Source organism: Chinchilla lanigera, unplaced genomic scaffold, assembly GCF_000276665.1.
Source record: "Chinchilla lanigera isolate Chin_1 unplaced genomic scaffold, ChiLan1.0 scaffold00068, whole genome shotgun sequence".
Taxonomy (NCBI): domain Eukaryota; kingdom Metazoa; phylum Chordata; class Mammalia; order Rodentia; family Chinchillidae; genus Chinchilla; species Chinchilla lanigera.
The window spans coordinates 9,488,212-9,501,257 of record NW_004955469.1 but is presented as its reverse complement, the minus strand read 5'-3'; the positions used below and the strand labels follow the sequence as shown (position 1 = coordinate 9,501,257).

The 13,046-nt window shown below is 41.9% G+C and overlaps 1 protein-coding gene across 1 annotated transcript in view; it reads right to left on the bottom strand.

The window, feature by feature from the left end:
• The window catches only part of LOC102006899 (chromosome unknown open reading frame, human C2orf16), a 30,256-nt gene extending 24,010 nt beyond the window's left edge, over positions 1–6,246 (bottom strand). The window contains exon 1 of the mRNA XM_005400509.2: positions 6,063–6,246. Coding sequence (XP_005400566.1) covers positions 6,063–6,206 — 144 coding nt within the window. The 5' untranslated portion in view covers positions 6,207–6,246. The remainder of the gene's footprint in view (positions 1–6,062) is intronic.
• Positions 6,247–13,046: the final 6,800 nt, after the last annotated feature.

Here is a 13,046-nt window from a genome sequence, read left to right as displayed (position 1 = left end):
CTGGGGATTTAGCTCAGCGGCAAAAGCGCCTGCCTGGCAAGCGCAAGGTCGTGAGTTCGGTTCCCGGTACCAGAGAAAAACCAAAAAAAAAAAAATAAAAACAAATAAAACACCACTCCAAACCAGATATTATGTGCCCCCTGATGATTATGAAATACCTCCTCCTCCTCCACAAAAACTAAGTCTCATGAGTCTTAGGTGAGACCAACTTCCCCCTTGTCTTAGTTTATTTTCTGTTGCTATAACAGAATACCTGTGACTGGTTCATTAATAAATCAAAACGCTTATTTTGGTTCATGCTTCTGCAATTCAAGAGGTACAGTGTCCACCTCTTCTTAGTTTCTGATGAGATCCTCACATAGCTTCAACTCATGGCAGAAAGCAGAAGGGCAAGTGAGTGTTATGGAAAGAAAAGAGGGCCTCTCTTCTGCGATAACAATCCAGTCCTGAGAGATTCAGAACTCATACCTGTGAATACTTAACAAATTTAGCAAGAAAAATATTAAACCCTTCTAGCTAAACATGGTGGCATACACCTGTAATCCCAGCACTCATGAGGCTGAGACAGGAGGATCACCATGAGTTGGACTACCTACTGAGTTCAAGGCCACCCAAAATACATAGCAAGACCCTATCTCCACCTTCCCCTGACCTACAAAAAAAAAAGATATTAAACCCTTCTACAGGCCCCACCTTCCAAAGCTGCTACCTTAGCAACCAAATGAATTTTCAACATGAATCTGAGGGTAAATCCATCAAAGCCATAGCATTCACTCACTCACTGGAAATACAAAAAGACAATGAGGCATGTCAGCTAACAACGTGGGTATTTGATCACCAAAATGTGGATTAAAAAAATCTGAAGGAAAAATGACCCATTTCTTCAACACATAGATGGAAAAAAATGAAAGAATAAAGGAGGGGAAACTATGGATTAGAAGAGATTTTTAAGAGACACACCAATCGTCTCAATAGGTGATCTAGAGTCCAACAGATTCCAAATAGTAATGTGTCATTTATGAAACTATTGGAATTTGAATACTCATTGGTATTTGATGAGGAAATACTGTCAGATTTCAGGATGTAATAATGACATTGTATTGCTGGGTTTGGTGGCATGTGCCTATAATCCCAGAATCTGGGAGGCTGAGGCAGGAGGATAGCCATGAGTTTGAAACCAGCCTAGGATACATAATGAGTTCAAAGCCAGCCTGAACTACATACTGAGACCCTGCTTCAAAAGAAGATCAATAATAATAATAATAATAATAAGGGGGCTGGGGATTTATCTCAGTGGCACAGCACTTGCCTGGCAAGCACGAGGTCATGAGTCCGATTCCCGGTACCGGAAAAAAATAAAAAAAAAAGGTTTTTTTTTTTGTTTTTTTTTGTTTTTTTTTTAATAATGGTATTGTGATTAAGCATCTTGCTTGGATTTTTTGTTTGGTTTGTTTGTTTTTCTTTTTGAGACAGGGTCTCACTATGCAGTTCAGGCTGGCCTTGAGCTCACTTTGTAGCCCAGGCTGGCCTTAAACTCACAACGATCCTCCTGCCTCAGCCTCCCAAGTGCTGGGATTACAGGCGTGCACCACCATGCCCAGCCAGGCTTGTTTTGATTAAGCACTCTTGCTATGTTGCCCAGGCTAGCCTTAAACTCCTGGACTCAAGCAATCCTGCCTCAGCCTCCCAAGTAGTTGGGACTACAGATGAGCACCACCACACTCAGCTGATTAAACATTTTTAAAGAGTCCTTATCTTTTAGATATACTCTGTAAAACATTTAAAAATTAAACTATATTACCTGAGATTTGCTTCACAATAATATGGTAAAAGTTAAAGCAGGGTGATGGACCCATTTTTATTTTTTCTTTTTTTCTTTCTTTTTTTTTTTGACACAGGGTCTTGCTATGCAGTTCCAGCTGGCCTGAACTCACTATGTAGCCCAGGCGGGTCTCAAACTCACAGCAATCCTCCTGTCTCAGCCTCCCGAGTGCTAGGTTACAGGCGCCACCACCCCTGGCCCATTTTTATTCATTATACACTTTTATGTACCTTTGATTTGTTTGAAATTACTATAATTACTATATAACCTTTTAAAATCCTGTATATTGCAAGCTAAATATTATTGAGAGACAGTAAGAAAGTTGAAATAAATGAGAAACAAATTCACGGATTGGAAAACATTTTTAGGGTGTTATCTTCCACCTAAACTATAAATTCAGTGTCACCCCAACTAACACCCTGTATGTATCTGTGTGACACTTCACAGTATGATCCAAAAATTAGAACAGTGGTGGCGAACCTATGACACACACATGGGCACACAGAGCCCTCTTTGTTGCCACTCAAGCCAAGTGGCCCCAGCAGCTGAGCATCAGAGAACCGTTGTTTTTTTCTAAGCTAAAACCTCCGTATTCAGATTTAATTGTAGCATTGGCATTTTGCAATAAATAAGTAGCTTTTGGGGGGTGCAGTTTGGGCACTCGTCTCTAAAAGTTTCGCCATAATTGATCTAGAATAATTGCCAGAAGATCTAAATTGGAAGCCTTATACATCAGCAAATTTCAAGACACTGCAAAGGTACATCATTAAATACAGTGAAGTTTTGGGTTAAGGACAGACAAAGAGATGAATGTGAAAGAATCAAGTCTTGAAATAGACCACACAGGTACATTTATCTGATCTGGGACAGAGTTACCAATGTCCCCAGTGAGGAAAGTCTTCTCCGTAAACTGTGGGAGGAAAGGACTGGGATCGGTGCGGGGTCGAGGGACATGCAAATGCAGAGCAGATTTAAAATTTTGGTATTTTGTGCTTCAGGAATTTTTGCATTAATTTTAATTTATCAATGATAATGAATTAAACTGGGCTTGGAGGTGCACGCCTGTAATCCCAGCACTTGGGAGGCTGCAGTAAGTGAATCGTCACTGAGTTCAAGGCCGGCCTGGGCAACCTTGTGAGTTCAAAGCCAGCCTGCCTAAACTGCCCAGCAGTACCCTCTCAAAAAAGCCCTAACAATAGTGATGATGATGATGATGAATTAAATATCTTGATTGATTACAAAGTTTTCGATGCCTTTTTTTTTTTTTTTTTTTTTAAGAAACGGGTCTCTTCCAGCTTAGGCTACAAAGTGAGAACCTGTTTCAAAAAGACCAAAAAAAGGGCTGGGGATTTAGTTCAACGGCACAGCACCTGCCTGGCAATGTGAGGTCCTGAGTTCAATTTCCAGTACAAAAAAAAAAAAAAAGACCAAAGAAAACCCAAGCTCTCTGTGCAGCTCAGGCTAGCCTTGAATTCACTATGTAGCCCAGGTGGCCTCTATTTTTTTTTGTTTGTTTGTTTTTTTCCCATACCAGGAACCGAACTCATGACCCTGTGTTTGCCAGGCAGGCGCTGTGCCGCTGAGCTAAATCCCCAGCCCCTACCAGGTCGCCTCTAGCGGGCAGTGATCCTTCTGTCTAAGCCTCCATAGTGCTGGGATCACAGATGTGCACTACTATGCCCACCTAGGGTCATTTTTTGTTTGTTTGTTTTGTTTTTTGTTTTTTTCCGGTACTGGGAACCGAACTCACAACCTTGCGCTTGCCAGGCAGGCGCTGTGCTGCTAAGCCAAATCCCCAGGCCCCTAGGGTCATTTAAATTTGTATCTGAGGTGAGTGTGAGTGTCTTAATTATTTTATCCTAATTCCTGCCCTACTGAAGGAATTATATTTCTATATTTCTACAGGGGAAGAATTTTGCCCCCTACTATTCACTACACACAAAAAATAATGTGAGATGGACTCCTAGATCTAAGTGTGAAAGGAAAAGGAGTGTAAGAATTCTAGAAAAATAGAAGAGTAGATCTATAGCTTGGAGGTAGTCAAAGATTTCTAATATTAGTAGAGATCGGAAAGGAAGGACTAAGCATCAAAGCAAAACTTCATAAACTGGATTTCACTTAAATTAAGAGCTGCTCGTGTGGCATGGTGGCACATGCCTGTAATCCCAGTACTCTGCAGGCAGAGGCAGGAGTATCACCACAAATTTCAGACCAGCCTGGGCTACATAGTGAACTACATAGCAAGACTTTGTCTCAGAAAACAAAACAAAAATAAGTAAATAAAAATTAAAATAAATAAAATTAAGAACTTCTGTTAAGACATCATTAAGTTAAAAGGTAAGGCACAGAATGGGAGAATTTTTTTTTTCTGGTACTGGGAATCGAACTCACAACCTCATGCTTGCAGGCAGGTGCTGTGCTGCTGAGCAAAATCCCCAGCCCTGGGAGAATTTATTTTTATTTATTTATTTTTTGGTATTAGGAATCGAACTCAGGACCTTGTGCTTGCCAGGCAGGTGCTTATACCACTGAGCTAAATTCTCGGCTGAGAATTTATTTTTAATACCTATACCCAGCAGAGGATTCATGTTCATAATATTTATTTTCTTGAGAGAGGGTCTTGCTATGTATTCCAGGCTTGAACTCATTATGTAACAGCCTGGCCTTCAACTCTCAGTGGTCCTCCTTCCTCAGCCTCTAGAATGCTGGGATTTCAGATGTGTGCCACCACACTCAGCTACTTGTTCATATTTTTAAAGAATTCTTACAAATCAGTAAGCAAAAGACTGACAACCTAATCTTTAAAAAGACACAAAACATTTGAACAGGCAGTTTGCAAAAGAGAATTTCCAACTGAGCATGGTGGTGCACACCTGTAGTCCCAGCACTTGGGAGGCTGAGGCAGGAACACTGCTGTGAATTCAAGGCCAGCCTGGGTGGGCTATACAGTGATTTCAAGACCAGCCTGGACAAAACAGTGAGACTCTGGTTCAAAAAAAGAAGAAGACGAAGAAGAAGGAAGAGGAGGAGGAGGAAGAGGAGGAGGAGGAGGAGGAGGAGAACAACATGAACAAGAACAGGAACAAGAAGAACAAGGAGAGCAACAAGAAGAAAAAAGGGCTGGGGATAGAGCTCAGTGGCATAAACACTTGCCTGGCAAGCCTGAGGTCATGAGTTTCATTCTGGATACTAAAAAAAAAAAAAAAAAAAAGAGTTGGCCATAAAAGTTTCTGTTAAAACTTGGGCTGGGAATATAGCTCAGTGGCACAAGCGCCTGCCTGGCAAGTGCAAGGTCCTGAGTTCGATTCCCGGTACCAAAAAATAAATTTAAAAAAGGCTCTTGATTAAAAAAAAAAAGAAAAGAAAAGAAGATAGTGCAACTGGACTCTCACAACTACTCATGGGAGTGTAAATTAATGTAATCAATTTAGAACACTGACATCATCTAATAAAGTTAAACACAAGACACCATTTGGCCAGGCAATTTCTCTCCTATTGGAAATAAGGATTCCACCAACATTATGTTGCTTTCAGTGAACATTTTGAAACTTTCTTTGTCATGTAGGTTTAAATTTTTTAATTATGAAACAATAAACAATTGACTTTTTGAAATGCAATATGCAGGGCTGGGGATATAGCTCAGTGACACAAGTGCCTGCTTCACAAGCGCAAGGTCCTAGTTCGATTCCCGGTACCAACAACAACAACAAAAATATATACATATTAAGTCTAACAAAATTGCATGATAAGTCTACTGAAATGCAGTATGCAAGAATTCTAGACTTTGGGCCTGCTGTGGTGCGTGCAGGCGAGTGGCTGAGGCAGGAGGATTGCTGTGAGTTGGAGGCCTGCTGCAACTACATAGTGAGCCCCTGGCTCAGAAAAGAAAAAAAAAAAAAAATTAAAAATGAAAACCCTGAGCTCTCTCAGAAGGCCTTTTCCAGGGCCACCTAGTTCCAACTGCTCCCTCCCGGGTCTGGCGCAGGACGCGCGCCTCTCCTCTCTCACCCCTGGCCTTTGCTTGAGGCTGTGCAAGCCTCTGTCTGCGGTTCTGCCCCTTCCCCGGGCGCTCTCTCGCGCACTCTCTAGTCACTGGGCCTCTGCAGGCACAAGGGCTGCAGTACTGTGTGGGAGGACGTCCGCGAGCCCTGCCTCGCGTCTCCGCCAGCAGCACTTCCATAAACCAAAGCGCCGGCACCGCCGCGGTCTTAGCGACAGTAGCAGTGGTTTCGTCACTTACCTCTGAGTCTGTCTTGGCTGCCACACGCCTCCTGCTACGACACCTAGCAAACAGCACATAGACCCCCAAAACAAGGGCACCAAGTGACAGTAGAAGGTTGAGATGGGGTGGCAGTCGGATAAATAGCTCCCAGAATAGCGCCATCCCTCAACCCTGTGCCCTTGTCCGCCATGGAACTGTCTGGCTCAAGGCTGTGGTTCTGAGTGAGATCACAATGAGCATTCCAGCACAAACCTAACGGAGCCAGCCCGTGAGCACGCTCCGACATCACCCGCGACAGAGTCGGCTGCCCCTCTGGCGGGAGCAGCCTATTATCCCAGCTTCTTGGGAGGCTGAGGCAGGAAGATCCCAAATTGGAGCACAGCCTGGGCAATTTAATAAGGACTTTTCTCAAAATTTAAAAAAACTAAAAGAAAGAGAACTGGGGTTTATTAGAGGCCCCCGTACCACAAAAACAAACTCAGGGAAGAGCTCATTGATGATTTTTCTAGGATCAGGGTGGACAACTTGTCCTTAAGTGGGGAGTAAGGAGGCAAAGTTTCAAAGGAGCAGGTCTTCCAAGTAATTTGTTCTGCCCTATGAACATTTCTCTGGAGTCAGTTTCTCCTTCGAGGCCTAGTTATAGTGTCATCTTCCAAACCAAAAACCAGAACACAGGTCCAAACATGCTGGGCATGGTGGTCCATGCCTGTAATTCCAGCAGTTGGGAGGCTGAGGCAGGAGGATTACCATGGTGGTCCATGCCTATAATTGCAGCAGTTGGGAGTCTGAGGCAGGAGGATTACCTGAACTACATAGTGAGACCCTATCTCAAAAAAAAAAAAAAAAAAATTACAAGGAATCAATTTATGCTCTATCAAATTTAATAAAATGCTACTACATTTTTTTCTAATAGGAACATTAATGTAGACAGATCAGTCCAGTGGACTATTGAATAGCAGGCACTGTCTTAGAAAACAGACACGGTAACTGGGCATGGTGGTGCGTACCTGTTATCCCAGCTGCTCAAGGCTGAGGCAGGAGGATCACAAAGCCTAGCATGGGCAATTTAGCAAGACTCTGTCATAAAATAAAATAAAATAAAACAAAACAAAGGGCTGGGACATAGCCTAGTAGTAGGGTGCTTGCTTGGCTTGAGCAAGGCCCAGGGTTTGATCCAGAGGCAACCTCAATAAGGTTCTTTTTTGTTTCTTTCCTTCTTTCTTTCTTTTTCTTTCTTTCTTTTTTTTTTCTTTCTTTCTTTCTGTTTTTTTTTTTTTTTTTTTTTGGTGCTGGGGATCAAACCCAGGGCCTTGTGCATGCAAGGCAAGAACTCTACCAGTGAGTTACATCCCCAGCCCCTAAATAAGGTTCTTGAAAGCCAAGTGTGATAGCATACACCTGTAGTCCCAGCACTTGGGAGGCTGAGGCAGGAAGACCGTTCTGAGTTTGAGGACAGTCTGGGCTACATAGTGAGTTAGAGGCCAGCCTGAATTACAGAGCAAGACCTTGACTCAAAATACCAAAAACCAAAATAAAACAAAAGGTTCTTGAAAAGTCCATCAGGAAGGAAGTAGTTAAATAAATATGGTATGTCCATGTTATAAAATACTCTACAGTTATTACATGAATTATAATCATAAAGAATGAGATCTGTTATATAAAAGTTTATGTGGCAAGTACTAGTTATATGCCAGTCTGGAGTTATAAGAAAAGATTAAGGTTAAAGGTACAGTTTTGGGTTCTTAAAATATATATGTACAGTTTAGCCAGGCACAGTGACCTACACCCATATACCTAGCTCCTCAGTAGGCTGAGACAGAAGGATCTCAAGTTCAAGGCCAGCCTGCACAAATTAGCTAGACTTAGTCTCAAAATAAAATACAGCTTGAGGGTGGAGTGGGTTCACATTCTCATTTTGTTTATTTTTTAATTTTTTGGGTTTTTTCCAGTACCACGAATTGAACTCACGACCTTGTGCTTGCCAGGCAGTTTCTTTTAATATTTGTACGAAGTTTTGCCTAACTCATGTGCAGGTGGTTCTAAAAAGAGAGAGGGCAAAAAAAGGACAAAGAAAATGTGTGCCTTTTGTAGCATGGCCAGGACTTTGTTGTACGACAGTATTAGTGCTGTCTCAGTTAAAGATTTAATTTTTATGAGGCCAAAGATATAGCTCCGTGGCACAAGTGCCTGCCTGTCAAGCACAATGTCCTGAGTTTAATTCCCAGTACCAAAAGGGAAAAAAAAAGGTTTAATTTGTGTTTAAATCTATAAGTACAACAGTTTTACCGCAGTCTGTACTTACAGAAGAAAAAAATTTCTATCTACATTGTTTTTTTTGCCTCCATTATTTTTAATGCATTGAGAGGTGATTCAGTTTGTGTTTTGGGGAGACTAACATTTAATTTAATCAGGTCAGGCATGGTGGCGCACACTTGTAATCCCAGCACTCGGAGGCTGAGGCAGGAGGGTCACTTCCAGTTCAAAGCCAACCTGGGCTACACAGTGAGTTGGAGGCCAGCCTGAACTGCATAGTGAGACCCTGTCTCAAAAAGAGCAAAAAAAAAAAAAAAATCTTAATACCAAAGCCATTGGAGCGAAATTTGACTGTTACTTTGTCACAAGTCTAAGCAGGCACAAGAAAAACTGTCCTTGAAGGTGGGAAATAGGCTTGCGGCTGAGGCATTTTGTTTCCTGTGCTTAATTTCCAGCACTTTACTGACAGCAGTTGCTGAGCAGGCACTGCCTGCAGTAACAAACGGAGACCTCATCTTCTCAAAGGAGGTTTGGCAGCAGACAGTCACAGAGACTGTTCAGCGTTGTGGGAACCTTTTCCTGGGGGTGAGGCATGTCCCTTTTCTAAAAGTGCAGTGTAATGAAACAATCTGAAGAATGCAGTTAATGCCACTTCTTCACAAAGATGCCATCTTCCTGTAGCTGAAGTGTAATACTGAAGCCCTGGCTTTTCTTGTTTCCTCACTTGCTCTCTGTTTTATCAAACTAATTGTACTTTATGAATATGTTTGTGACATTTGAAGTAAACGTCTCGAGTTGTGAAAAAAAATGACAACAAAACAAAAATATTAAAAGGGCTAGGGGGCTGGGGATTTAGCTCAGCGGCAAAGTGCCTGCCTGGCAAGCAGAAGGTCGTGAGTTCGGTTCCCGGTACCGGAGAAAAACCAAAAAAAAAAAAAAAAGGGCTGGATATGTAGCTCCGTGGTAAAGCATCCTTGGGTTCAATCCCCAGTACCACAAAAACATCAAGTGAAACAAAAACACGTCATTTAAAAAGAGCCTTTGTTGCCGGGTGTGGTGGCGCATGCCTGTAATCCCAGCACGTGGGAGGCTGAGGCAGGAGGATCGTTGCGAGTTCGAGACCAGCCTGGGCTACAAAGTGAGCTCAAGGCCAGCCTGAACAGCATAGGGAGACCCTGTCTCAAAAAGACAAACAAACGAAAAGACAAACAAACAAAAAACCAAAAAAGAGCCTTTGTCACCAGTCATGGTGGTACACCCCTGTAATCCCAGCACTCGGGAGGCTGAGGCAGGAGGATTGCTATGACTTCGAGGCCAACCTGGACCTCAAAGTAAATTCAAGGTCAGCCTGAACTACACAATGAAACCCTATCACAAAAAAAAAAAAAAAAAAAAAGAGAGAGAGCCTTTGCTTCTAGGTGCTATGGCTTGGATGTGGACTGTCTCCCAAAGATTCATAAATTGAAATTTAACCCCTGTTGTGAACCATGAGAAGAGTGAAACTCTATCCAACTATGGGGTTTAGAAGGCAGCCTTCGGGAGACTGGGATCACACAAGGTTTCAGGGTAGAGGCCGTGATGAGACTGGTGGCCTTAGGAGAAGAGGAAGAGATACCGAAGAGACACACAGCCACACTGCTCCTGGTCTGTCTGGCGTGTGGCCCTGCCCTCCTCAGGAGTTTGCGAGCCTGTGCAAAGTCTGTCCCCACATGCAGCCAATGGTCTTGGACCAGAACTGTGCAAAATAAATCTCTTTTTTTGCCTGCATCCCGTATTTTTTTTGTAGTAACACAAAATGGACTAATACAATATTCATATAAAAATACATTCTCTGTGTCATAACTATTTACTCACCATGCTAGGGAGGTGGCTTCATGGTAGAGGTAGGCCATAGATTTGATCCACAGCATCACTAAAAGGACACAAAATTTATTTTATATTTATTTATTTATTTGTTTATTTATTTATTTGTCTTTTCGAGACAGGGTCTTACTCTTCGGTTCAGGCTGGCCCTGAGCTCACTTTTTAGCCCAGGCTGATCTTGAACTCGCAAGGATCCTCCTGCCTCAGCCTCCCAAGTGCTTGGATTATAGGAATGTGCCACCATGCCTGGCAAGGACATAAAATTTAGAGAAATAAAAATTCTACCCGTGCTTAAAAATGAGTTGTATCCTGCAGGTGATAGACAAAGTGTCTGCATGCATCCATTTGACCAATTTTGCTAATCTTAATGTTGAAGTTTATATTATTCCTAAGCTTTTGTTCCATCAATGATTCCATCAGTGATTCATAAGTATGCAGACTCTTCAACGGTGTAGATTTATTTCTCCTTTGAGATACTTGACACCTGCCTTTGCAGTGAGCTACAGCCCAGCCACCACCCCTCCTTTATTTTGTCTTTTTGAGAGAGGGTCTCACTGTGCAGTTCAGGCAGGCCTTGAACTATATAGCCCAGGCAGGCCTCAAACACCCATGGATCCTCCTGCCTAAGTTTCCCAAGTGCTGAGATTATAAACATGTGCCACCATGACTGGCTTACTTTTGTTTTAATATTGGATTTGAAACATATGCTATTTGCAAGAGACATGCCAAAACAAAAAGATTTTAAGTGGGGCATATAATCCATTTACCCTTAATGTAATTACTGAAGTACATTTGAAGTAAAAATCTACCTTCTTTTACTTTCTATTTTGTCCTGTTATGTTTCTCCTTATCTCCTTTCTTGCCTTTTATTTTCTTTTAATCTTTAGTCTTTTTTTTTTTTTTTTTAATCTTTAGTCTTGAGATCCGGCCCGAAGCAAGTACCAGTTTTTTTTTTTTTTTTGGTACTGGGAATTGAATTCACAACCTTGCACTTGCCAGGCAGGTGCTGTGCTGCTGAGCTATTTCCCTGGCTCTTGCTTTTTATTTTGAGAACCAATTTTGTTTGTTTGTTTTGTTTTTTGAGATAAGGTGTCACTATGCATTTCAGGTTGGCCTCAAACTTGTGGCAATCCTGTCTCAGCCTCGGGAGTGCTGGGATTACAGGTGTGTGCCACCAAGCAGAGTGAAGATGACTATTTTAAAATGATGCTATTTTCCCCTTTACTAACTGGAATGATTTTTATTTTTTTTATGCAGAAGTTGACAAAACTATAGCCTGTAGGTCAAATCGAGCCTGCTGCCTGTTTTTTCAAACAAAGAGTTATTGGTATATACCATGCCCATTTTAAATATTGTCCATGGCTGTTTTCATGCTACAACATGACAGCTGAGTAGCTACATTGGGGATTATTAGGGTTTCACAGACTAAACTACTTACTATCTATTCATTTACAGAAAAATTTGCCACCCCTCCCCCTTTATTTTTGAGACAGGATCTCACTTTGCAGTCTAGGCTGGCCTTGAACTCATTATGTAGCACAGGCTGGCCTTGAACTCCAGGCAGTCCTCCTGCCTCACCTTCCTGAGTGCTGAGATTACAGCCATGTGAAATCATGCCCAGCTACACCTAGTTCAAATCTTGAATTAATCAAAACTTTTACTGTTTTAGCTAGGCTTTGTGGTGTACACCTGTAATCCCAGCTCTCAGAGAACCTTGAATGACATATTGAGAACCTGTCTCAAAAACAAAACAAGCTGGGCGTGGTGGCTCACACCTGTAATCCCAGAACTTGGGAGGCTGAGACAGGAGGATCATTGCAAGTTCAAGATCAGCCTGGGCTACAAAGTGAGCTCAAGGCCAGCCTGAACTGCACAGCGAGACCCAGTCTCAAAAAGACAAAACAAACAAACAAACAAACAAGAAACCCTTTTAATTCCATTTACCCTTTTCCACAAATTATGTTATTATAGTTAGGAAATTTATTTTTTTAAATAAACTTTTTTATTTTAGAATAATTTTACATAGCCAAGATCGTATAGTGAGTCCTTGTGTACCTTAGTCTCGCCTAACCCTTACATCTTAGATAACTTTGGTACACTTGTCAAAACCAAGATTAACATCGGTATATTTACGAGTAACTAAACTGCTGACTACATTTGGATTTCATATTTTCCTCTCTCATAATGTCCTCTTTCTGTCCAGAATCCAACCCAGGGTACTACTTTGTATTCAGGACTTTTTAATTTTTTTAAAATTTTATTTATTTATTTATTTAATTTTTGGTCTTTTTGAGACAGGGTCTCCCTATGCAGTTCAGGCTGGCCTTGAGCTCACTTTGTGGCCCAGACTGGTCTCAAACTCGCAACGATCCTCCTGTCTCAGCCTCCCGAGTGCTGGGATTACAGGCGTGCGCCACCACACCCAGCTAACTTCAAGACTTTTTTAAAATGCTGGAAACTAAATCTACAGCATTCTACCCTGAAGTACACCTTCAGGTCCTAGGCAGGTATTTTGTAAAATTTCCCTGGATTTGAGTTCGTGTGATGCTTTTTCTATGCTTAGACAAAGGTTATGTGCTTTGGGAGGAAAAGTACCAGGGATAGCAAGCATACCCTTCTCCTATAGCAGGAGGTACATATCAGCTGGTGATACCAATCTCAATTATTTGATTAGGGTCATGCCTATGAGTTTTCTCCATTGTAAATGTGCTATTTTTCTCTTTCCATACTTTGGTTTTTGGAAGTAAGCCCCTAAGTCTAGCCCACATTGGAGGTGTAGAGGGTGTGGAATGATTGAACTCCATTTCCTGAACAGGGATCTATCTATATCCCTATCTAGTTCTATCTCTGTCTATCTCTCTCTATCTCCATCTCCATCTATCTGAT